At 42.5% G+C, this 24347-nt stretch overlaps 1 protein-coding gene across 50 annotated transcripts in view; it reads right to left on the bottom strand.

The window, feature by feature from the left end:
* CACNA1C (calcium voltage-gated channel subunit alpha1 C) overlaps positions 1-24347 on the bottom strand; it is a 495328-nt gene that overhangs the window by 80310 nt on the left and 390671 nt on the right. For 17 of the 50 annotated variants that reach the window (XM_075504596.1, XM_075504719.1, XM_075504690.1 and 14 more), the window contains 12 exons: positions 22308-22422; positions 21053-21173; positions 20856-20925; positions 14304-14436; positions 12420-12549; positions 8465-8524; positions 4924-5030; positions 3541-3628; positions 2278-2385; positions 1518-1570; positions 1264-1410; positions 142-343 (listed from right to left, as the gene is read on the bottom strand). In XM_075504596.1, the coding sequence (XP_075360711.1) occupies positions 142-343; positions 1264-1410; positions 1518-1570; positions 2278-2385; positions 3541-3628; positions 4924-5030; positions 8465-8524; positions 12420-12549; positions 14304-14436; positions 20856-20925; positions 21053-21173; positions 22308-22422 (1334 nt within the window). Of the gene's footprint in view, positions 1-141; positions 344-1263; positions 1411-1517; positions 1571-2277; positions 2386-3540; positions 3629-4923; positions 5031-8464; positions 8525-8660; positions 8721-12419; positions 12550-14303; positions 14437-20855; positions 20926-21052; positions 21174-22307; positions 22423-24347 lie in introns of all 50 variants that reach the window. The other 33 variants (XM_075504541.1, XM_075504568.1, XM_075504551.1 and 30 more) reach the window with 5 other exon arrangements.

Here is a 24347-nt window from a genome sequence, read left to right as displayed (position 1 = left end):
CTGAAAGATGGCAGTAAAGCCAGCTTAGTGTTTTCTCTTGCTGCCAATCTTCACATGTTCCTCTCTGTATGTATTTCTCTCTTAAATGCTTATTCTCAATGTATTTTCTACCTTTAGTGGCAACAAGTTGTTGTAAATTACCTGGTTCTTGTCCAGCTCACAGTTCTTGTACTCTTGTTCTCCTTGTTCCTGAAATGTGACGATGACGAAACCAACGAAGATGTTCATCATGAAGAAAGCAATGATGATGATGTAGATAATAAAGAAGATGGAGATCTCAACCCTGTGATTATAGATGGGTCCCACATCCTCCATGTGGGAATCAATGGACCTATACAGCAACCTGAAAGCAAACAGGAGCCCAATGCAGAGAAAATCTGCAACTGCCTTGAGGCCTTATAGGTGATGTTATAAAGAAGTTTAACTTTGTGATTTTCTTCTGCTTGTATCAAAATTACTTCACTCACAGATGCGCAGACTTGCACTGATCTGAGTGTAAACTCTTGCGAAAGAGAAGACATAGCTCTTACTAACTTTACACATTTGAACCTGTTCAGGGGTGAAATGTTTTCACAGTTGAACAATTACAGTTTAAAACAAAAGCATGCCCTTCAGTTAACAGAAGACAGGAGAGTCTTGTGTTGTTGGGAACTGAGTTTTGTGAGAAAAGGGGATCTCAGCACTTTTAACATTGTTAACACTGCTGTCGGCTTCACCTGGTGAGACAGTTCAGAGTCAACCCCCTGATACCCTGCATACCCATGTTGCTCTGACAGAGTGGAGCTGTGAGAGTCCTTGGCCCCTGTGGCACAGACAGCACAGCCTGGTAAGACATCCCATGTCTGCCTGTACTGCAGAGATAGCACTGCTGTGTTTCATATTGCCCTGCTGGCTCCATCACAAAACTTGCAACACCTTGCAATACTGGTAAGTGCCTGACAGGCATTTTATATCTATTTATATACATAATATTTGTAACAAATATTGCTATCACTGCTACTACTGACAACCGTCTTTTAAGAGCTAGAGACAGTGCTATGCACTGTTTACAAGTACGGGAACAGCAATTCCTGTGGGCCATGAGGAATTTACAAAGTACATAATACTACAATGACTGCTGCTACTATTGCTACATTTAATCATTTAATGCTTTAGACTTATTTAAATACTTAGAATGGGAAAGACTATGCTCTGCATTTGAATTTTCTCTTTTGAAATGAATGAGGACATTGCTAGTGTTGCATCGGCCCAAGAAGCACTCACTCTGGCCAGCCCTCAAAGGTTGAGACAGTGAAGAGGGCCATCATGGCAGTCAAGACGTTGTCGAAGTCAAACTTGCTGTTCTCCCAGCTCCGGGGCTGTATCATCGGCTGGTTGACCTCACCATCCTTGTATGTAATGTAGTATCCTCTGCGGATGGAGAGCAGAGAGAGAACATGGCAGAACTGCACTTCCCGTACGAGGCCCTGAGAGTGGGTGGCCAGTGAAGGGGGCTAACAGGGAAAGGTCAGACCCACCTGCATTCTGCTGCCGTCTGCTTGGAGCTATCAGTGCAGCTGTACAGCTTGCCCTTGAAAAGGAAGAAAGAGGAATGAAGCTTCCCTTCCTGACAGTGCAAGGGTTAGGGCAGATCACGTAGCAAGCAGACTGCATTTACTACTTGCTTAACCAACTATGAGTATGTTTACATGCTCTTTTGCAGGTGGATGTGAGCAAACTGGATCAAGAGTTGCCTGCATCTGGGTAGTTCAGAGCACAGGCTTTCATCTGCTTGCACAGAACTTTAATGTGTATGTCCTGAGGTGCATGACCACTGAGTGCTGCAGAACAGTAGTTGTCAGAAGGGTGGTGAAGGGCAAAGAAATAAAAGCAGACATAAAGAAGTGAATGAATAACCTCCCATGATTATCTGGCATGCCCCTTCCTCTACAAGATGGGGGGTAGACAGCCTGCAAGTACCAATACTTTAGAACAGCCCCCTTCACCTCCCTGGCACTAAGTCATGCCACAAGCTATTTAGGGAAGAAGAAGGTTACTGATGTTACTGATGATTTCTTACAATTACAGATGAAGGGCAGGAGTTCTGAAAATGCCTGGTCCAGTTTTGGGGAACTCCTGATAGCAGGAGCCCAGGTAACACTGACAGTGCCCCAAATATTTTGTCCTTCACACAGAAGACTCCATCTCCCCTTCCTCAGGCTTCTTCACGCTATTTTTCTTCCCACCCCGGAATACAGCTCAGTGTAATGGATGAATGAATGGGCCCAATGGTTTTACCTTAAATAACTGAACTCCAATGCAGGCAAACATGAACTGCAGCAAAGTGGTGACAATCACAATGTTTCCGATGGTTCGGATGGCGACAAACACACACTGGACCACATGCTGCAAATGGAAGATAGGAACAAAAGTAACTTGCAGGATTGTTCTGAGCTGCTCTGGCTAAGGGAGACGCCCAAGACTAAAAATACAAATAAAAGAATTTCATTTAACTATTGCCTGTTAAGTAATGTCTCAGGAAAGGGGAGAGAAGACCAACTTGTTACGTTCCTCACTGTAGTCTTAGAAACAGGCAGAAAGGGACAGGAAAATACCAGAGCTCAGCTCTCTGAAACTTCCAGCAGCACCGACTTACATAGTTGGGCACCCACCGGCCCACAGGAAGGAGTTTATCTAATACAGCAAGGCTATGTTAAAATAGGCTTGTAAGCCTATCTGTAACCCTAGCAAACTACATCATTTAACCTCAGTGGTGATGCTGGGCCATCCAGCTGGAAAGCAGCTTGGCAGAAAAGGACCTGGGGATCCTGGTGGACACCAAGTTGAACATGAGCCCTCGCTGCAAAGAAGGCAAATGGTATCCTGGGTGCATTAGGCAAAGTACTTCCAGCAGGTTGAGGGAGGTGATCCTTCCCCTCTGCTCAGCACTGGTGAGGCCACACCTGGAGTACTGGGTCCAGTTCTGGTCTCCTCAGTACAAGAGAGCCATGGATGTACTGCAGGAAGTCCAGCAAAGGGCCATAGAGATGATTAAGGGACTGGAGCATCCCTTCCATGAGGTAAGGCTGAGAGAGCTAGGACTGTTTAGTCTAGAGAGGAGAAGGCTCGAGGGAATCTTGTCAATGCATATAAACACCTGAAGGGAGGGTGCAAAGAAGACAGAGCCGGGCTCTTTTCAGTGGTGCCCACTGACAGGACAAGAGGCAACGGGCACAAACTGAAACACAGGGAGTTCATCTAAACATTGGGAAACACTTTTTTACTGTGAGGGTGACTAAGCATTGGAACAGGTTTCCCAGAGAGGTTGTGGTGTCTCCCTCCTTGGAGATATTCAAAAGTCATCTCGGCATGGTCCTGGGCAACCTGCTCTTAGTGGCCCTGCTTGAGCAGGGTTGTTGGACAAGACAACCTCCAGAGGTCCCTTCCAACCTCAACCATTCTGTGATTCTGCTGAAACACTACTTGAACCATTGCAAAAGTCCTTGTAGCTTGAAATAACTTGAATTTATAGTTTACAGAATGCATTGGGACTCTTCTAACCTTTAGTCCTTTGGCTCTGTTGATGGCTCTCAGTGGTCTAAGCACTCGCAGAACACGCAGAATCTTCACCACATTGATGGCACTGGACCTGAAAGAAAGTATTGGAAGGTTTAAGAGATACAGCAAAATAGGGGGTGTACTGCAAGGGCAGATGGACTTCATCCACTCTTTCTTGTTTGAAATCCTACATAGCCTTACACTGCTTAGGATAGTTAAGAGAGTCAACTCTTTGCTATGGCACTTCAGGGGTAAGGAAACAATTATCTGATGTTATCTTCACAGGTCTTGCTCCCTGCTCTGGGCAGGCTCAGTGTACATTCTCCTGGCTTTCACCATCTCTGCTGTATTAATGGAGGGAATGGAACATGGGCAGGGTATTTTTTTTAAGCAGGGCAAGCTGCCAAATACTCTGTAGATATCTAATGGAAATTGGGCCAAGATGTAGTCAACACAAGACATTTTCAGATAAGGCTCAAAGAAGCACTCCACTGAAATTTTCATAGAAGAGTGGAAACTCCAGGTGACTCCAGCATTAAAGGTATACTGTCCACCTGGAGTTTGATCCTGCAATGTGTTTGGTCTCTGATCCCGCAAATTAATTAACTGCGTGCATAAATTTAAGGATGTGGAAACTCCCACTGAATTGATTAGGATGACTTATGTACTTAATTTTAAGTACTAAACACAACTATCTACTACAACAGAGCTCTCTGCATCTTCTAAGACTAAAACGCTGGCTGAGAATCTTCTCCATGCAGTATGACATCCGGCCCTCCTACTGATTTTGGGAACAGGTTTTTTGCTAACATATTAAGAGTCTAGTTAGTTCTGTAAGGAAGAAACAGCAGGACAAAATGAGCACTGTGCCATTCTTAAGACATTGACTGAAAGCCCAATGGACCTCACAAACCCTTCTGCTTGACTTAGCTCTGGAATATAACATACGTGAGCTGCTAATCTGCAATGGTAACAGTTGGGAGCTTATTTCTTATCAGATGTGAAGCTACTTAGGAAACTCCCTGTTTTCCAAAGAAGTTGTGAGAGCTCTAGGAGGGAACAGTAAGTCACTTAACTGTCCTGAACTGATACAGTGAATCAGAGATCTTGGAACAAAGCTAAGTGTCATGATTCCCAATGGACCAAGTTTCTTGTCCTCATTTGCTATTTCTGGAAGATCCCCCCCTCCAGATCACTAGTGTAGCATTTCCCAATTATTACCTCCCCTCTTGAGGATGAATTTTAATGGTCTTGAATCATCTGAGGAAAATACCTCCAGGCTCATGAGAAAAATCTTACCCATATAAGACAATGAGACTGAGGTATCACCTCCCAACCTGGCCCTGCAATCCCCAAAAAACAGCCAGTTGAAAATAGCTCACTCACTGGATCCCAAAAGAGATGAGAGAAACGCTGACCACCAGCAGGTCTAAGATGTTGAAATAGTTTCTGCAGAAGGAGCCCTTATGGAGGAAAGCCCCGTATGCGGTCATCTGCAGGAAGGCACATGAAGACAGAAACACACTTTGCCATTAGCATCTGTTCAGAAACCAAACCCATCTGGTTGTACTCAGAGTATATAACTGGGGAGGGGCAGTATTTCTAACATAGCAGGCAATTTACCCCCAGACCCCAAAGGAGAAGTTGAGTCCCCATTGAAAGAAAAGAGAGTGAAGAAGACAGTAAGGTAACTATGAAAGACCTAACTAGGGAAAGCCAATACTAAGTTCAGTGAGAAAAATATGCACTTTGAGTGCATAGAGTACATAACATTTAGAATCAGCAAAGCAGCAGAATGACTGCTTGCAAAAACTGCTCTTTGCAATCATATGCTTTCCCCTTTTTCTTCAATGGCAGAGGACACTTGTATTATATAAAGGCCTCTTTAGCTGAATTGAATGAAAAATATAAAATAAAAAGGGCTCTTTTGTAATGTTTTTCAATGCTTAGACCAGCTGCAGTGGACAGTTGAGGTCTCTTCCCTCCATGAAGTAAAACCAGAATCCCTCAGGGATTTGGTGCTTTAGAGCTGAACTGAAGCAACAGGAGGAATTACTGCTCTCTTCAGTTTGCTCCTTCTGTGCAGCTCAATCCTGTATCCCTTTTCCTACCCCTATCCAGCTTTCTCCATTTTTATTCTAGAAGCAGTTGCATTTTCCCCTTGGTTTTCCTCACAAAGCCCAAGGTAAGATTCCTCGAGACAGAGTGGTTTCTTTGTAGAGGTAAGCATTATGAACATCACCCAGTAGAGGAAGGGAAAGATTTTACATATTTTACAAGGGACTCTCTGCCCCTTCTGGGTATGAAGGGGTATTGAATACCTGCTGGTGTTGGGGAGGATGTCACAGCTCCAGAATTGGATTAAGTGACAGTGTAAACAGAAATGGGTCTCAGCCACAATGTCAGACCTAAACACTTCTGAGTTCAGAATCTGGATTTTAGACTGAACTCTGTTACAGAATGTGACTAAATGAGTCTGGCAGGGTTAAAGAGGGTGTGGTGATGGGGGTATTTGTACCACCTACCTTGACTCGGTGAGTGATCTATGTAGCTGCTTTGAAGAAATCCCAACCCCACAACTGCTAATCTCCCTCCATTACCTGGGTTAGGAACACAGGCTTCTAAATTTGGTCCTCTGAATCTCATCTATGATGTCTAAAGTAACTTGAAGCAGACACCATGAGACTGTTCCTCAACGATGAGCTCTAGCCAGACTCCCAGCTGAGAAGTGTGAACTAGAAATTCAGACTGGAGTTTTCTAGCTCCCGCTAATAGCTCAGGATGGCATACCTGCTAGTGGTTTCCAGCCATGCCTACCTGTGACAACTTTATTTGGAGGAGGGTAGAAGGGCACATGGTATATCAGATTATTTTTTTCACCAAACATCCATGACATCAGGGAACTGACTATCAATCAGTCAGACAGAACTTAGAAGGGGAGGAAGTATAAACTCTGGTCCTGGCTTAGAATTTATACTTATAGACACATTCAATTGGGGAAGGGGGAAGGGGTTCTTGCCATAACAAAGGTGGTAAAGATGCCCTTTACTGGTTAGATTTTGTATGGCAATCTTGAAAGAAAGGAGACACCATTGAAATCAGGAGGGGAAGCTCTGCTGAGTTTAAGTTCTATACAAACTGTAGTTCTCTCAAGCCTGTTGAGAGATTTTGTTACCTTGGAAGAGACTCTCAAAGAGTGTATAATCTATGTCTGCCTCCCATCTGGGGCATTGAACAAGCTTTTAGGATGCCAATTAAAAAAACCTGCTAGTCACCTTGCTAACATTCACCAGACTCCACCATGGCAGTGTGAGGCCTGCAGGTGTCAGCACCACGAGGGCAGCTGAAGCTTGTTTCTCTACAACCTTGAACATCCTATGGCCGTTTATTCTTTTGTTTCTTACCATTTACACTAACTTTGCTGCTGTGCAAAACATTGTGCTCAATGCAAGGCAGCAGAGAAACACGCCCTGAGAAACCAAGCAACTTGTGAGGCAGGAACTGACAGGATAAGAACAGAAGAATTGCTTCAACATTTGTAGTCCTTGCACTCCTATCCCAGTTCAACGCACAGAATATCCAGGGGTGTTGACATAAATCCACTGAAGTTAACAGGACATTGGGAAGGCTCAGGTACTATGCAGTACACTGCCCTGATGAAAACAGAGCAATAAGCCAATGGGTTGGGTTAGGTTCTGCTTCCACTGAAGTCATTAGGACTGTTACCATTTGCTTCAGTGGGAGCAGAATTAGCAATTGTAAGTTCAAACAGGTGCCTTGAACTATGGTTTTATTTTTAAATGTCCCTGTTGAGATGTTTTCCTTTTTTGACAGGCCTTTTTGGTCGGCCATTTGGTATGTGCATGTTCAGATTTATCGTGTAAACACAGACGCACACTGCACACAAGCATAATACGTACATCTCTTTGGAGAACATTATGGCTTTGGTGGCTTTAAGTCATATCAAAAAGCACGTTTCTCTACAAAAATATGCAAGGGCCACCCTGCTTGCCAGCCTTCAGTATGGATACTGTTATTAGGATCTTGAGCTGCAGGATTTCAGCAACTCTAAGGTACTGCCTGCCAGCACTTAGAACTAGCTTGCTGAGAAAAAAATCAAGCTGCCAAGCGAACCTAGCATTTAGAAAGCCAGAACTTTGCTCAATTACTGTTATTTAAATTATTAGCCTACCAATTTGGGAAAATTAGAGTTAAGAACAAGGCAGCCTATTTTTATTTTCTTCCGAGCTAAACCATTTTCCTGCACATTTCCTTTAGTATAGAGCATGTTCCTGGGAAACGGGAAGCCAGGTTTCAAACAGGCGATGCAGCAATTTTAATTTGCAGCTACAGTCCTTGATGTTTCAGTGATTTGTATTCTCAGTTACCTCTCCACACCTAAAAAGTGAGCTTCTGCACTGTGCTCCCTCTCTCCTACTTGACTGTGCACCCTGTAACCTTACAGAAGTCATTGGCCGCCCTCTGGCCTGGCCGCATGACTTGTGCAGAATGAAGACCTTCTCTTTGGGTTGTAGCATGTGTAAGAGGAGGTGTATGTGCTCAGGGTTCCTTGCACAGCAAACAAATCCTGTTTCGGAAAGACTGGCCAGGGTAAAGAGAGAAGTTTATGGGGTGATGGCCTTTTTCTTGGTCCCCTCTTACTTTTCCCAACAGGATCATCCTTTCATTGTGATTCCCCTAAAAAGGACTGTTTTGATATAGGCCCTGAATTACAAGTTTGAATGTCAAAATTTCACAGAAGACTTTTTAAGCAACTACCAAAACGACAAAATCAAAAGATAAACAATCCTTTGTGTAGAGATAATAATGGGGTTAAAAAAAAAAAGAAAAAGAGAGCGATAGAGAGAAGGAAAGAAAGAAAGAAAGAAAGAAAGGAGAAAACGAGTGTATTGCTCAGATTGGTTACCTTAAGAATAATTTCTAATGTAAAGATACTAGTGAAGACATAGTCTGCATTGCCTAGGATCTGAAAAATAAGCACAATCGGGTTAGTGGTACTGAGCGTGACCCAGGAACAAACAGGCGTGTGTGTTAGCAACAGATAGTGGCAGAAAACTAGTAAGCTTGTGAACAAGTAATGGTAGAGAAGATGGGCACTTTACCTTCAGAGCAATTTCAATGGTGAAAATGACAGTAAAAACTATATCAAAATAAAAGAGAATCTGTAAAAACAAAAGGGAATAGGAGCAGGGAGGGTAAGATCAGTGACTGATCACTTGAATGGGAAATCACAGTTCAAAATCAAATACATATGCCTTTTAACAAGGGAACAAGGAGGACTATATAGGAAATGGTTTTGTATAAAACCTCCTGTTGAATGCAGTGAAGGTCCTGGCACAGTGGTCAAGAAGCACATTACATGAAATCTTTTCTGAGTTACAATCCCTTAAGGGCTCTAGAGGCAAAATAACTTTTTGGTTGTTATTGTAGGATTTTCTTTTTTTTTTTTTTAATCTGATAGAGAACAGACAATTCAAGCGTTTTCCCAAACAGACTTCCAAACTGAGAATACAAGGATGTGTGGTCTTTCAGTGGAAAACATGAGATTCCTTCTTATTAACTTCCATTCAGGCTTGTTCTGTGCCTCTCGCAAAGGAAGAAAAGCAAACTGCAAATTCATGCTCTAGCTCTTTTTTTCTCTATCCTGATTTGGCCTGGATTAGGATGAATAACAAAGACTCTGCCAATTGAACAGAATCCCAGCTCTTGTATTGCAACCATAATTTGGTCGTGTTCCAAATTATGGTTTAGGTGCCTAACTTAAGACTTGCATCTTTCTATTGGCATCCTGGATAACAGGCAAGCTGAAACACTCATCATTCCTGTGAACTTAGACCTGGCGATGGGGATACCAGTGGCATGCATAGCAGACCACAAAAAGTGGCCCTAGAGTGTCACAGAAAGCAACAGCAAGTCTGGAAGTGTAAAGTGATTTTCAAAGCAACAGCATCAATGACAGAAACGTCTTTCACTGCCGATCAATTGACATCCCACAAAAGCAAATGGGAACATTCTCATTGACTAATGGGACCAGAATTGAACTCTTTGTTTCCAATACATTCCAATATCCCAAGCCATTTTAGTGTTATCTACATGACAAATGGTGAAAATCCAAAGTATCATGCCCTTGGATTATTGTTGTTTTAGCTTAACCAAGTTCTAAACTGGAAGGCCAATATACGGAAGCTGTAGAAAACTGATCATTTGTGAAATTTAAACCTTTACTGCTAAAACACTAATAAACATACAGCAGTAAACTGTCCTCTCCCATCCCACAGGTGTTTATTGTATCTCAATACCCTTACCCTAACTCAGTTTTATAGGTGGCTGGATTCTTACAGCTCGGTATGCCATGGGCAGTGGGGTAGCTACTGCAGACTACAGGATTATTTTAGATTGCACTATTTAAGCATGATCTGAATCTGGACTAATTTGCAGACACTGAATGTCAAATGAGGGGATGTATCACTTACTGCTACTGTGTAACTTAAAATTCTTCAGGTCACTGCTCAATTTTTGACCCCAAGTTGTTCTCACTTTTTCAAGGATGTCTTGGGCTCTATCAATTTTTGCAACTTAGAGAATTAAAAAAGGGCCATTTCAAGGATGGACAGATCTCAATTGCATCCTATATTAATTTACACAAATTATAACTGGAAATGTCCCCTTGCATTGCTGCCTTGTAGGTCCTGACATTTGGTTATTATAGCAATGGAATAATTTTATAATCAATGGGTCAGATTCATGGGTACTCTCAGGCTGCTTTGCATGACTCCACCAACATAAAGCAGCCATAAACTTGATTAAACTGGATGACTAAGGTGTACCTGCAGCTGCTTTACATCACCAGAGCACTGCAAAGCAGCTAGAGCATACTGGTGAATCTGGCCCCAAAGCTGCAGCTAGTAAAGACGTCCCTTATAGATGAAATCATGCCTAATGAAAATGATCACTGCTCCACCTGTGCAGGCAGTACCATTTATCAGCAGGCATATTTATTATTATCTAAATATGAATTTACTCTAGAATATATTAAAATGAATGAGCACCTTGCCAAGGTGCAAAGAGGAGAATATTGTGAGCACATAAAGTCTTAGGACTTGCTTGGGTTTTAAAAGCTGTTTGATCAGACTGGGGAGGCACTTCCAAAAACTTGCTGCCTGAGCCGTGTGACATAAGAAAGACGCAGCCACTAGTCTGCCCGGGACAGAAGCAGCGTCCAAGCCTCTTCACTAGCCCATGCTGGAGAACGTTCTGTCCGTTCCTGTCTTCCTGCCCCGGGACAGTTTGTGTCAACAGCAGTACTAGTCTGCATGAGTCCTTGTGCACAGGTTAATGCCCAATTATGTTGTTCCAGAGCGAAGGTAGAGGCAGCTAGTTTGCTTTCAGCTTGCTTGCTTTCTTTCCCTTCCAGGCCTCTGTGTGGGCACAGGGCAGGACACAACCTCATTGTTCTACTGTCAAAGTGTAAAGGCAGACCACATTTGCAACCCAAACATCTTGTCAGTGTCCCCTTGTATGATACTTTTTAAACACCTGTACCTGCAAAAATTAAAGACAGATTTTCATGCAACGTCAGTGGCTTCAAATACAAAAGACAACACTTTGCCCCAAACCTTTAGCTCTTTTATCCAGGACAACCAGCTTTGACTACTTTTTTTCTCATTTAAATCTCTCTGCTACAGATTCTGTGGCAGCTTCTGTGGCATGTCAGAAGCCCATATGCCAGCTGACATCATGCTGCAGTGCTAATACATATTGACATACATTTATCCCTACGTGGTGGGCACAGTCAGCCATGCACAAGTGGGTCATTGGTGGCACAGGTTTGACTGTTCTATTTAGTACCCTCCTTCAGGACAAAACGCAAAGTATCTCTGAGATAAGCTCAGGAATAAACCTCCGTTAACACCTTCTCTGCATGCACATATATGTTTAAATGCATGCTCAGGCCAGGATATTTCAGGGAGGTAGGACACTGAGTGTTAAAGTTTTATTATTAAACAACAACAACAAAGTCCCACTCTTTAAGCCTAGCAAGCTCTTCCAGCATAAAGGCATCAAAATTCCACTGCAGACAGCAGAGATCAGAAATCTCACATATGACTACTGACTCTACTGATTTCTGCAATGACCCCAGATTAATGGAAACAACCACTGGCAAAGTTAAGGGAGCACTGAACGTTTCAAAAGGCTGATAAGAATGGTTGGGAAAGAAGGTGAGAATGTATCTCTGAATGCCTGTATGCTGAATGCCTTCCTCTCCTTCCCCCAGGCTGGTGAGGAGAGGAGCACAGCATATCTTCTGAGGATTATCTCAAATTTAATGATAGCTTTGCAGCTTGCGTTCAAATAGCCTGATTCTAACCTTGATGACACCAATTTCCCCCAGAGTGACTGCATCAAACTCAAGAATGTTACTCCTGATTTACACCAGTGTGAACAAAGTGAAAATCAGGCCCTGGGCTTTTTAGTTCAAAAGAAAGCATGTGGCAGGACAACAAATGTTCCAAAAGGAACCCGCAAATCCCCCAAATTAGAATTATCTGTGTCCCAGTCAATGTTTATACAGACCATTTCTAATGCCTTAATCCCAGGGAACTATAATTTTGCTTCAGCCTCCTGTCCTTCCTTCCACTACACATGCTTCTGAAATGAACTAGAGGCCAAATTCTGCACTGACTCATGTTCCCTGCAAAACCCAATGATTTCACACACAGCCTACAAAAGGGAAAAATCAGAGAAGAGAGTGACTCCCAAAGCCTCTGATGTAGTCTTTTCTGCCTTTCCTGGCTTCAACTCATGATCTGCTTGTACCACACTTTTAATACACAGAGAGGGAAGGAGGATGGGAAGCATACTTGGTTCCTAAAGGAGAGGTGTCGGACGGGGTCCTCAGCTGCCAGGGAGATGCTGCTGAGCAAGATGAAAAATAGGATCAGGTTGGTGAAAATGTTATCATTAACGATTCGATGGCAGTGGACACGAAACCTGCAAGAGAGAGGAGAGGCACAACTTTATCTCTCAGAGAACAGTAAGAACTGGAAAACATTCCCCCCCCCCCCCCCGCCAGCAGGACTGGCCCTGGAGGATTGTTCTGCAGAGCAGCTTCCCTCTGCCCCAGCAGCAGGGAGAAGGATGGGCCCAGGCAGCTGTGCTTGGCCCTGCTGGGTGCTGGGCAGCCTTGGCTCTCCACATCAAGCAGTGATGCACACGGAGTGATTGGCTACCTGCAGGACTCACACTTGGTGCGTTTAAATGGAGAACAGTCACTCCCTCCTGACAGAGCCTTTTGTGATTTAGATGTGGTCTGAAACCTGCCAACCCAAAATTATATCCCTTGCTTTCACTCACAGAACCATTCCCCATTCATTTAGGGGGAAAAGCAGCAGAAATGGGCTTTGGGGTGGCCAATGTCTTTCTGAGCTGGGGCTGGAGAGTCACTGAGCAGGAGCTACGGAGGACCTACCTTACTAACAGGACACAGATCTGGCCAAATGGATATAGGGCAGGCTGGCATTTGCAAAGGGCTTCTGGGAGGACATCATGCCATGCAAGGCGTCTGCTAAACATCACCCTAATATAAAGTACTTGGTGCTCTTAGTGCGAAACTAGCAAGTAAAGCAGTAGCAGTCTCCCGTCAAACAGCAGCATCCATACTGGAGGCCATTACAGCACCTTCCATATGTTGGTATTGGGATACGAGGAGTTAAACCTCATAACAGTCCTATGCATAATTTCAGAGGCACTTCATTAATCTATTTAGCTCTACTTTTGGCTGTTAAGCCTCCAAGCCACTATTATAGCAATTTTACAGATGATTGCAGAGGTTAATTTACTTCTTCAACAAGCGACAGTGGGTGGGTGGCAAAGCTGGCATTAGAGTCCATGAGTCCCAATCGTCATCAGTCCCTCCCTGTTGCACATACCCAAGGAGGAGTGGCACAAGCTCTGCTGTGGAAAGACTGGCTCTGAATTCAGCTGTGCTTTTATAGCCCTGCCTTACTTTGGGGCTGTGTTTGGAGGCCAAGTCCCCAAAGGAGATGTTGGAATACATGGCACTGCACAGACCACTGGGCAGTGAGCTCACTTCTGCACCCTTGGAAAGATATATTCCCCTGTGTCATAGCTCAGCCCTCCACTCACAGTACTCGTCTCAGACATCTGTGTTGGAAAGACAGGTGGGGCAATGTGAAGCCACATTGTAGGAGCCAAAGTGAAAAGCATGAGAGAAGAATTATTCTTCTCAGCCTCCCCTCAGAGCTATGGACTCTCATCCTCCTCCTCCCTTTTCTTGTATGCTCATTCTGGATGCGTAGGAATGAGCAGAGATACATGAACTCCCTACTGGGAGTGGATTTTGAGCAGCCATTAGGACAGGAAGCTCCTACCTCACGCTTGACTGATTGCATGATGGCTTGCTTGCAATTTGGACCTGAATATTTTGGGGAATTCCAATTACTGACTTGCCTCCAAGTCCCTTATTTCCAAAGCTTTCATGATTTGTGTCTCCAAACAGCTTTGCAGGTGCCATGAACTCCCATTGAATATTGTCAGGGGGCTCCCTACAGTTGTGCTTTCATGAGGATTTCATGCCAGGGCCTTTAAAGGAGAGACTGGTCAAAGGAGGTCTCTGATATGAACCGCTGGAAGGGAGCTCTGCACCACATAACCTTTGGGGCCCAGTGTGGAAGGGGTCACCTGCTCTCTGCCTCCTTGTTCCAGCTAAGCAGTCTCTTAAATACCTGTTGTTAGGACTGAAGATGAAAAAAGCACTGGCATCAGGCATGGGCACAGCCTTTTCCTTGAGGTGCAGCTCAGACATCGGGCGAGGCCGAGGGCCAACAGGCATCTCGGGTTCTTCCTCATCTTCCTCTGCTGCAAGAAGCATTTTCGTCTTTTAATGCAAAATACAACCCATTCTGGAGTGCTGGGGCATTTGTCTCTGTCATAACTAGAGGTAAAAACTAAGAATCATTGAAATAGGATGATAAAAGCTTGAGGTTCCTTGTCCGCTTCCTTTTTCCAAGGCAGCATCTGCTGCCCAGTGCTCGCCCTGGCAGACATTGATCTAGCCTCTCTGTAAAATCATTAATGGTGGTAAATCCACAATATCCTCACAACAGTCTCCTCAGATATTTCTCTGTCCCTTCTGAAAAAAAAAGCTTCTTCTAATGAATTACTTGAATCTTTCTTGCAATGGTCTAAATCCATTATCTATTCTCTTATTTTCCATGGACACAGAAAATAGAGAATTCTCTTCCTCTTGCAGAAGGCTTTTACATACTTGACGACCATTATTATGCCTCTGTGAGGATTTCTGGTTCCTAGAGCAAAGCAACAACAGTCTTTCCTGAGGTGTTGTGTTCCTTAGGTCTCTGATCATTCTTGCTACTTTCCTTCAGATTGTCTGCAGGATTAACCTGCAGTTGAGGTTCTACTGGTGCAGTGGAGAGCTGGATTACTTCTTATATCTTATAATACTATCTTCCTGTTTAAATGTGCTTCATAGGCACTTCTTTTCATTACACTCTGGCATTAATTTGCCATCAGTTTCTCATTTGCACAAAGCACAGATTATTTACCACAGAACGGCTGCCTAGCCTGTCACTTCCCCCTTTGCATTTTTGCTGCTGACTATTCCCAAGAGTGGCACTTCAACCTTATCCTTATTGAACTGCATCTTGTTTTCTTCAGACCATTCCTCCAGTTTATCAAGATCTGTTTTTCCTTTTTGTAAGGCTCTCCATGGAGCCACTGCCACATCTGGGATTGTGTCTGGATGAGCACACGTATGCCCCAGAGCAAACAGGGAGCATGGGCACTTTGACTTACACCCATCAGAAATTCTTAAAATCATTCCCTTTCATAATTCAGTGGGGGAAGACTGAAAGGGTGGGAACAAGGCTGAGGCTCTTGAACCTGATGCCTACGGAGCAGATCTCCAGGCACTGTGCAGATCAGTGAGCACCCTCAAGGGAAAAAACAGAGATGTGGGCTAAGTGGTATGTGGAAGAGAACCTTTCACCTTTGAGGATTTCTTCTACCTGCTAAAGTCAGATGCTGTTTTGTAAATGACATGAGAGGATTTTGCCATTTTAAAGATCCCAATCTTAATCAGCAAGACAGGAAAAAATAATTTAAGAAAGGAGCCTGACAGGTTAGATGCAACTGATTCATCCTTCCAGCCAATACAAAGGAGGAAACTCTAGTTAAAAGGTTTATCTTGAGTCCATAAAGTGAGATAAATTCCAGGAAGAGCCTGTTCCTTTAGGGTCAGGTATTGTACTTGATCTGGTAATGGACACACCAGAAAGAACAGATGAATCAGCACAGATCCTAATCTAGATGGTGGAGGCAGGAGAAAAGCGGCCTTTTCAATGCATGCAAATAGGATTCTCTCTTTACACTTCTAGTAGCAAGAGTTCAGCTCAAATTCACTTGATAGATTTTTGGATAGGTGTTTGAGCTGGTACATAGAGTTTGTACTTTTTAAGCCTGTCTATTTTTTAACAGCTCAATTTTATGTTGTAGTATACTTTATAATACTCTTTCTACAGGCTTTATTAGTTAAAGAAATATTCTTTCAGAAGTACTTTTGTGCATAGTACTTGTAAAATTGGTGTTAATGTTAATGCTCATATTTATGTAATATTACAATATTTTGCACTTGCACCTTTTATCTACAGATTTCAGAGTGGGCTGACAAGGACTGAGGTAAGGAAATTCTTTTTCTTCTTTAACAATCCTGAATACTTATGCCCATGATCATGTAGGATATTTGAGGGCTCTTACTTAAAAAGGCTAGCATTCTGAGTCCCTGTTCTGTGCCTTCACTATTAGATCATTCTTTTTCTTTTACTTGGAGGAATGCTTAAAAAAACACTTTCAAATGGGTATGGAACAATGCCTCAGGAAAATGGACTCTTAGCAGAAGGATCAACTCCATGAAGACCATAAAGAACATTGTTCCTCTCCTCTTTTTCTTGTGTCTGCAATACAGCAAGAAATATATTAATGATTCTGGCAACCACATACCTTCAGACTGGAAAACACGTTCAGTTCCTCAGCCATAGATAAAGAATAACGTTCTAAATACTTTTCATTTAAAGTAGGGTGTAGGGCACAGAAGAAAGGAAACACTGAGGCTCAGCTACACAAAGAATAACATGATTACAGCCTCAGCTCAGGTCACTACCTAAGCTAACTACCTGCATATAGAAACAGTATGTTGCACAGTTGCCAGCATTCGTAGAACCAAAGGTCAACATGGTATTCACAGATGGGCTGGGCGGCACATCGGCTGCAATCCAACACTTGTTCTTTGACTGTTTCCTATACCTAAGGTATATTGTGTTTAAAAAGTGACCCTTCCAGTCAAGCTTGCCACGAAATCATAAAATATTACTCAGGGCTGCCAAGTTCAGATCTAGGTTTGAACACTCCTACAGTTCAAGGAAATTCAAATCTGGGACTGTCATCTTGAATTATGCTCATTAGAATGGTGATGTCCTTTGGTTGTGAAGCCATGAGCACACACAGGCTACAGTGCAGCATCAGTGAGAAATTTGATGATGAGGAGTTATTTTTTTTTTTACTGTACAAAGACCAGAACTCTTGTGTAAGGACATTGCTTTGCTTCAAGCTCCCATGAATCATCCCAAGCTTTTGCCTTCATCTGACGTTCTGAATTCTTTACTAGACTCCAAGACTAGCTCCCTGTCTTCCTATAATAAACATATCATCATAATAATCATTCTAGTGTACACAAATCTCTGGAAGAACTAGTCTCTCCTTCCAACAAAGAGGATAGGTGATCTGATGAGTTGCAAGTACACAGAGTATTCCAGGGGCTAAGAGCAACACTGTGTAGCAAATAGAGTCAGACGAGGTTATTGAGAAAACTGGTTGAGGCAGCGAAAACTAATAGGACATTGAGCAAGGTAGGTTGAAAGAATAAAGGAAAAACAAATGAAGTGACCATTTCAAATTGTTTCTGAACACTGGGTTAGGGTGAAGGATGTTTTCAGAGGATGGAATGGTACACAGCCATGGAAAGGTCACAGGCATTAACAGCTTAAATCATAAACAGAAAATAGGTAGAATCAGCTGACTGCATCTAAGAGGCAATAGGATGCTTCACTCCAAGCACAGCTGAAATGGATCCACATGCAAGTGGGCAAGAAAAGGTGTGTTTCCAGATGGGCTGTATATGGCTGCACAGCATCTCCTGTACCACAATTGGACTGATCAGCAATCAGCAGGACTCTGGACTGGTCAGATGGCTGCAAGGGAACTGGACAGGGGTACATGTGGGGATTGGGAAATTCTTGCTTGCTAATGCTGGGGAAAGCCTTGGAGCCTTGTTCCCCAAAACTGACAACACAAGGCAGATGTGACATGCCACATCAGCTCTGAGACGGCCTTGGTGTTTCTGAGCTTTATACAGCAGAACGGAATAGATGACTGTAGTAAATCTGATCTAACAAGGGATTTACAAAACTTTACTGCATCTGAGCCTTATGGTCGACTTCCATGAACTCTGAAGGAAGTGGTCAGGTTATTTTGTGAGCTGTTAGAGATCAGCTGCACTCCTTACAAAGAACTGATAAACAGTTCAGGAAATAGGCCTGTTTAGAAATGGCATCATACAATGCCAAATAACCAAGATGCTGTTCCTTTGCATTTCTAATAGGAGAGGGGAGAAAATCTGACCATCCATTCAAATTTTAGATTCTGTTCAAAAGTATGCCAAGCCAGGAATTGGCACCCCAAGGCAGGAGGTAATAACGGCTGCAGATAAAATGTCCATGACACAAATTGCAGATGTAGTTTTTGTCATATAGTTCATATGCTGGACTATTTCTAAGCTATCCACAGAAGGTAACTAAAACACAATTCTATTATCAGTAGGCTTAAATTTGATATACAGATGCCTGTACCTTCACTTGAAAAAAATGTAATGGTCTGCAAATCCAAGCCAGCTGAGAAACAGAAACAGAACTGTATCAAGCTGTTTTAATTTGTGCTTCTGACTAAAAACTCCCACAAACCCCTTAGCAACTGGGGATGTGTGTCCAGTAAGAGCCTGTGCCTATAGAGGTGCTGGGAAGATTAAAGCCAGAGTGACCTGCCCCAGGTAATGTTAAAACAGTATTGCATGGTGTTGGAACCACACTCTATTCCTGATAAATGGGCTATAAATATGGATGAATACAAGCATAGCAAATGCGGGGATTTTTTGTACTGAAAATCAAATACAATGAACAGTTTTCCTTTTTGCTTGTCTGAAACCCTTGTCCATCTATTTAAAATGAACTATTGTGTCTTCCTTTACCCTATCACATCAACCTATTATCAGACATTTATTAGGAATCATGGAATAGAAGAGAATGTGTTTTATTATCTATTACAGCCTGCTACATAATCATAGAAACACAGAAGAGCAGAGCAGGAAAGGATCACAGAAGGCCCTCTGGTTCATGCCTCTGCTAAGCCACGATCAACTAATTATTATATCTAAGCCTTTTTTGGCAGGTATTTTTCTGACCTGTTCTTAACAGCATTCAGTGATGCTGGGCTTCCACAACCATCTTCACAATCTTTTCTAGCCTCACCATTAGAAAATTCTCCCCTGGTGTGAATCTTAAATCTGTTCCTTCTTCATAATGGAGATAATTCCCCTCTTACCTGTAACAGGCTTTTATGCATTTGAAGATATTTCTCCTGCCTTTCCTAGCTCAAATGGCCACAGTTCTTTCAATCTTAGTTCTTGCTTCCTACTAGCATTGCTTTCACCATGCTCTTCTACACTCCTTCCAATTTGGCCCCACTTCTCCTAAGCAGAGCACCCAAAATGAGATACGATATCCCAGCTGAGATCTTATCAATGGTGAACAGAATAAAACAATTGCTTTGCTCTGGTTAGCTTTCACTGGTCAGTTAGAAGAAACCCATTACTGGAGTAAAGGGTCATGTTTTCCCTGTTTATAAATCTCACTACTTGCTTGCCTTTTGAAAGACAGCAAAATATTATTGGCACCTGTTGAGCTTGTGATCGCAAGATTCAGATTCTTTTCTCAAGGACTGTTACCTAACTAACTGTCACCCAAGATCCTTATTTGTGAGTTCTTTATTCCTGTCTACGTGTAGAGCCTGGCACTTTCAATTTTATTTAGACCATTTATCCAGTTCCTCAAGAGCTCTTTGAATTCTAATGCTGCCCTCCAGCATGCTTCCTGTCCTACCTAGCTTCATGTCATCTGCAAATGTAATAAGCATATTTCCTCTTCCATCATTCAGGTCATTAACAATGAACTGAACTGAACTTGGGACAGGCCCTTGGGTTGTAGAACCTTACTGGGTCCATCACTACTCTCCACATAAAGGATCTGACCAATTTCTCTCACAATCATCTAGACCATGTTTTTCTAGCCGGCTTATGAGAGACAGTCATAAGCCTTAGCAAAGCTAAAGAATATGACATCTACTTCTTTTCTTCTGTCTACAAGTCTCATCAGCCCCTTTTAGAAGAAAATAAGGGTGGTTTGATGTGATTCGTTCTTGGCAAATCTGTGTTGGCTGCTAGTCATCTCCTTATCTTGGAGTCATATAGTTTGTTTAATCATTTGTTCCAGCACTTTTCCAAGAATGGAAGTTGAACTGACTTGCTTATAATTCTTCTGCTCCAACTCCACCCCCATTCAGGATCTCTTGAAGAAAAACTGCTTGAAGTTCTGAGATTTCTTCAACCAATCTTTTAAGTATCTGGGGATGAAGTTATTTGGGTCCAACTGACTTGAAAACTAGCCTAACTAATGCTCTAGCTTGTTTTTTCCAATTCTAGGCTGAGATATTATGCCTTTAGAATTATGTTAATGCCACACTGTCTTTTTTGCTTAGAAAAAAGTGCAAAAAGGCCTTCAGCCCTTTGCCTTTCATGAGTATCTGTTGTGAGTCTCCCCTGACCACTGAGTACTGAAAAAATAGACTGAAACCAAAGTCATATGTATATTTTCATATACAGAGATTTGTATATGATTTGATTTGGTTCTCTGTAAAGCTCTGTATTTGGAAATACAGAGCTTTACAGAGAACCAAATCAAATACAACTAATCAGTATAGGGACTGCAAAGGACCAAGTCCACACCTGTGCAAACACAGGCAAGCACATCATCTTGTCCCGTCATGAAAGCATTACATGTTCAGCATACTTGCTACCACAATTTGGCTTTATGTGCATTAGCAACTGGAGCTTCTCTTTGTCGAATCAGGGATAAGAGGAAGAAGATATATACCTGGCACTTCCGTTGTGGGATACGGGCTCTTTTCTTCATTTTCATTGGGCTGATAATCATCCACGTTGATCTGACAGAAATGGAAGGAGAAGCAGCAAAGCCTTTATCAGACAAGGTAGACTGTTTTCCTTCCCTCAGAAACCCAAGCTGTTCATGCCATCACTGCACAGAGAGTGCTGGCTGGCAGCAGACCTTACCTTGGTAGCAGGTGGGGATTCTCCATCAGCAGTGATTGATTTCAGCTCAATTTTCTCCTCCTTTGTCTCCTCCTCCACAGCTGTTTTATCTATCTCCTGTTTCTTTTCAGGACTAGCAGTCCTAACAATTTTACAAGATAAAAAGCAAAGAATTACAAAGGTGAAAAGCTGTTTCCCTTTCAGGAACGTCGTGTAGTACAGCACACACCATGAGAACAATCAGCTGGCTGGCACCTCCATTCTGAGTCCAGCTTACATACCAGCGGCTCCACCTTGTCCTCATCTGCAAGCAAAGGCAGAGACTCTGCTCTAATTCTATATAGCATCCTTTTATTTTATAGGTTTCTCAATGGCAGGTGTGTGTGGTTGTGTATGTGCATGTGGGGAAGTATGTTCCTGTGTGTGCACATGTGTATTCTAGGTCTGTCAGTAGAGATCTCTTCGTTCACCCAATGACAAAGGCATGAACCATTTTCAACCCGTATCTTGTGGACTTCCGCTAGGTTGCCTACAAAGTTTTGCCCCTCACTGCGCTCCCAGAGCCAGGGAAACCTGCTGACTAGCCTGCACGATGAAGCAGAAAGACCTGCTCAAGAGATCCCCTCCAAGCAGCCTGGAAGACAGTGAACAGAAATAACCAGTAAGGAGAGGCTTCCCCGCTGTTGGCAGCTGGGAATGACAGAGAAGCCCGCTGTTGGCAGCTGGGAATGACAGAGAAGCTCTACATTCAGCTCATGCCTCCTAAGAGTCTGCAGAAACACTAAAAGAACTGTCAAGAGAAGAACAGCATGTGGCATCAAAAGAGAAGAAGGAAGCTGCTGAATCTTGTCATGGGAATGACAGTCTGAAAATACACCCTGTGGTCCAAAGCAATCAGAAGGTAATAGGGAGATTCAAATGGGATTGTAACAATGACAACATTTTCATGCTCATTCTTTGCTGATGCCCTGAAAGCTCATCAGTCACCCAGACTTCCTTTCCTCTGCTCACATCATTGCAACTGTGGGGACTCCCAGCTCATGACACCTTTTTGTCCTTTAGTTTGAATTCTTTTACATAAAAAATTATATATACATAATTCCATATATAATTACATTAATCACATATATATATGATTAAGCCACAGAGAAGTTATACATATATATTACACATACACACATACTTACTTGCTCATATATATGTGCATAATGTGTGTAATTATACTCACAGGAATGCATGCACATGAGTGTAGATAGGTGTATGCAATTGGATTTACCTAGCTAGCTTTTTCCTTTCTTTTTCCTCTTCCTCCTCTTTCTGTGCAGATGTTAAGCTCTCAGCATCGGCAAGGTTGTCCACAGCAATGGCCAAAAATACATTCAGCAGGATATCTGTTTGTGTGCTACTTAAAGAAAATGGGCTTTGAAAACTGCAGAACAACATACCAAAGGTTTCTTAATTGAAAATTTTTAGCAACCTGTCATCAGATCTCTTGGATTTTCCAAACTTCCATTTCACACAAATGTTCAGGATGTGCATATCCAGCATGCACAAACCTACACCTTCCATCCAAATGGCTAACACACTGTGTGGGGTTTCCAAAATTTCACAACAGAACGACTGATATAAAACATCTAAGTCCAGACTTATATTTTAGTTTCTGATTTCCCAAAAGTGTCTTGCCTTGTGCAACAAATCCCACTGAAGATAAGGGGAGCGCTGAATGCTTTGCGTCTTTGACAGCTTAGGTCCCTTTTATTAAAGCACTCATATTCAAGAGCCTCATACCATAAGGCGCCTGGGCTTTCCATTTTTGGCCTATGCACTTGAGTTGAGCAACCTCATTATAGGTATTCCCACAGATGTGAGTGGATTTTATGGACAGCAAGCATAGCACTCTCATTAGCATTTCTGAGGCAACCAAAAAGAAATTCATTTAGTCTGGGCATTGAAGGGTTGAGCTGACAACTCTGCCAACTCCTAGCAGAGAGTCCATGCATGGCCGGTCATGCCCATGTAGCTGAAGGGCAGGAAATCGCAACTGTTTTCTTGTCTTGCCAGTCAGTGTTCAGATCTCATGTTACAAATCTGAACATTGGCTTCTTTTATAAATTTCTTGAGAGTGCGTCGTATTACACCGTGATAACTTTTAAGTAAACCCCAGTTCAAGGTTTAGTCTGGAAATACAGTCGCCCCCCTCCCTGAGCTCCAAGGTCTAATGGCTCCAAAGTCAGCCAGCATGTAGAGCTGGCTCACATTTTCCTCTGAAGTTCACAAGGAGATCCAAATTGTAGCTTTTTTAAGCTGTCAGGCAGACTGCCTACCTCGACCTTCAGATAAGTGGAATTGCACCATCTCACTTTGAAGAGAGGGCATGCAGGTCAACTGAAATGTCAAATAACAGGGTTTGAGAGATCTGAATTATGAGGAAAGGCCAGAAGAGCTGGGCTGAGACTACAAGGTGGCTTTATAGAAGAATCAGTATAAAAAGAAATGTCACCTCTGATACAGGAGGGTCATTTATTAGGGAAGCAGAAACTAAACATGAACAAATTTGGAGCACACTGAGATATGGAACAGAACCATAGCTCTATGTTATATGCAAATTCCTGTGAAAAGACACTCACAGCCTAATCATGCAATGTGCTTTGTACCTCCTGGGATATGTACAGTGCCCTCACTTCACCCTGAAGCCAGAGAGAACTGAAGTTACTTAACACCAGCACAGGCTGGAAGATAACAGAACACATGATTTTCTGTTTGAAGAACACATGGATTGCAGTAACTGAATGGAACATGGTTCCTGTTAGTTTATACATGAATTAATATATGATCTCACATAAATCAATTATGTCAAACATATGTTACTCCTATTGCAGCATTTGTATATAGCATATTGTAGATTATACATATTTTTATTCCACATAAGTCTTGGGTGAAAGCACATGGAATATATCACTGAAAAGGCAATTAAAGTAAAAATATACAGTAAGTACAGTAGGTACACACAGAGATTAGTTTCTGGAGAAGGCAGGAAAGAAAAACCTATGAGAGAATTAAGAAGAATGAAAAATAAAAACACTAAACATGTAAAGATACTAAATAAAAGCTAGCATGCGGAACTGGCACGTAGCTGGCTCTTACAACTGTTTATATGCCTTAGCACTAGCTAAAATTAAACAAACTTGTTTAACTTTTGGCAGTGTAAAGCCAAAATTCAGACCTAGGGAAAAGGTAAAAATGTAAGGTATGAAATTCATTATTTTCTGACATAACAAAGTAGTAAAGGGTGACTTTAAATTCAGCCCCACTTGGA

The sequence above is a fragment of the Mycteria americana genome, chromosome 1, assembly GCF_035582795.1.
Source record: "Mycteria americana isolate JAX WOST 10 ecotype Jacksonville Zoo and Gardens chromosome 1, USCA_MyAme_1.0, whole genome shotgun sequence".
NCBI classification, from domain to species: Eukaryota; Metazoa; Chordata; class Aves; order Ciconiiformes; family Ciconiidae; genus Mycteria; species Mycteria americana.
Note: the sequence above shows the minus strand (reverse complement) of the source record. Positions and strands in the feature narration are given on the sequence as shown.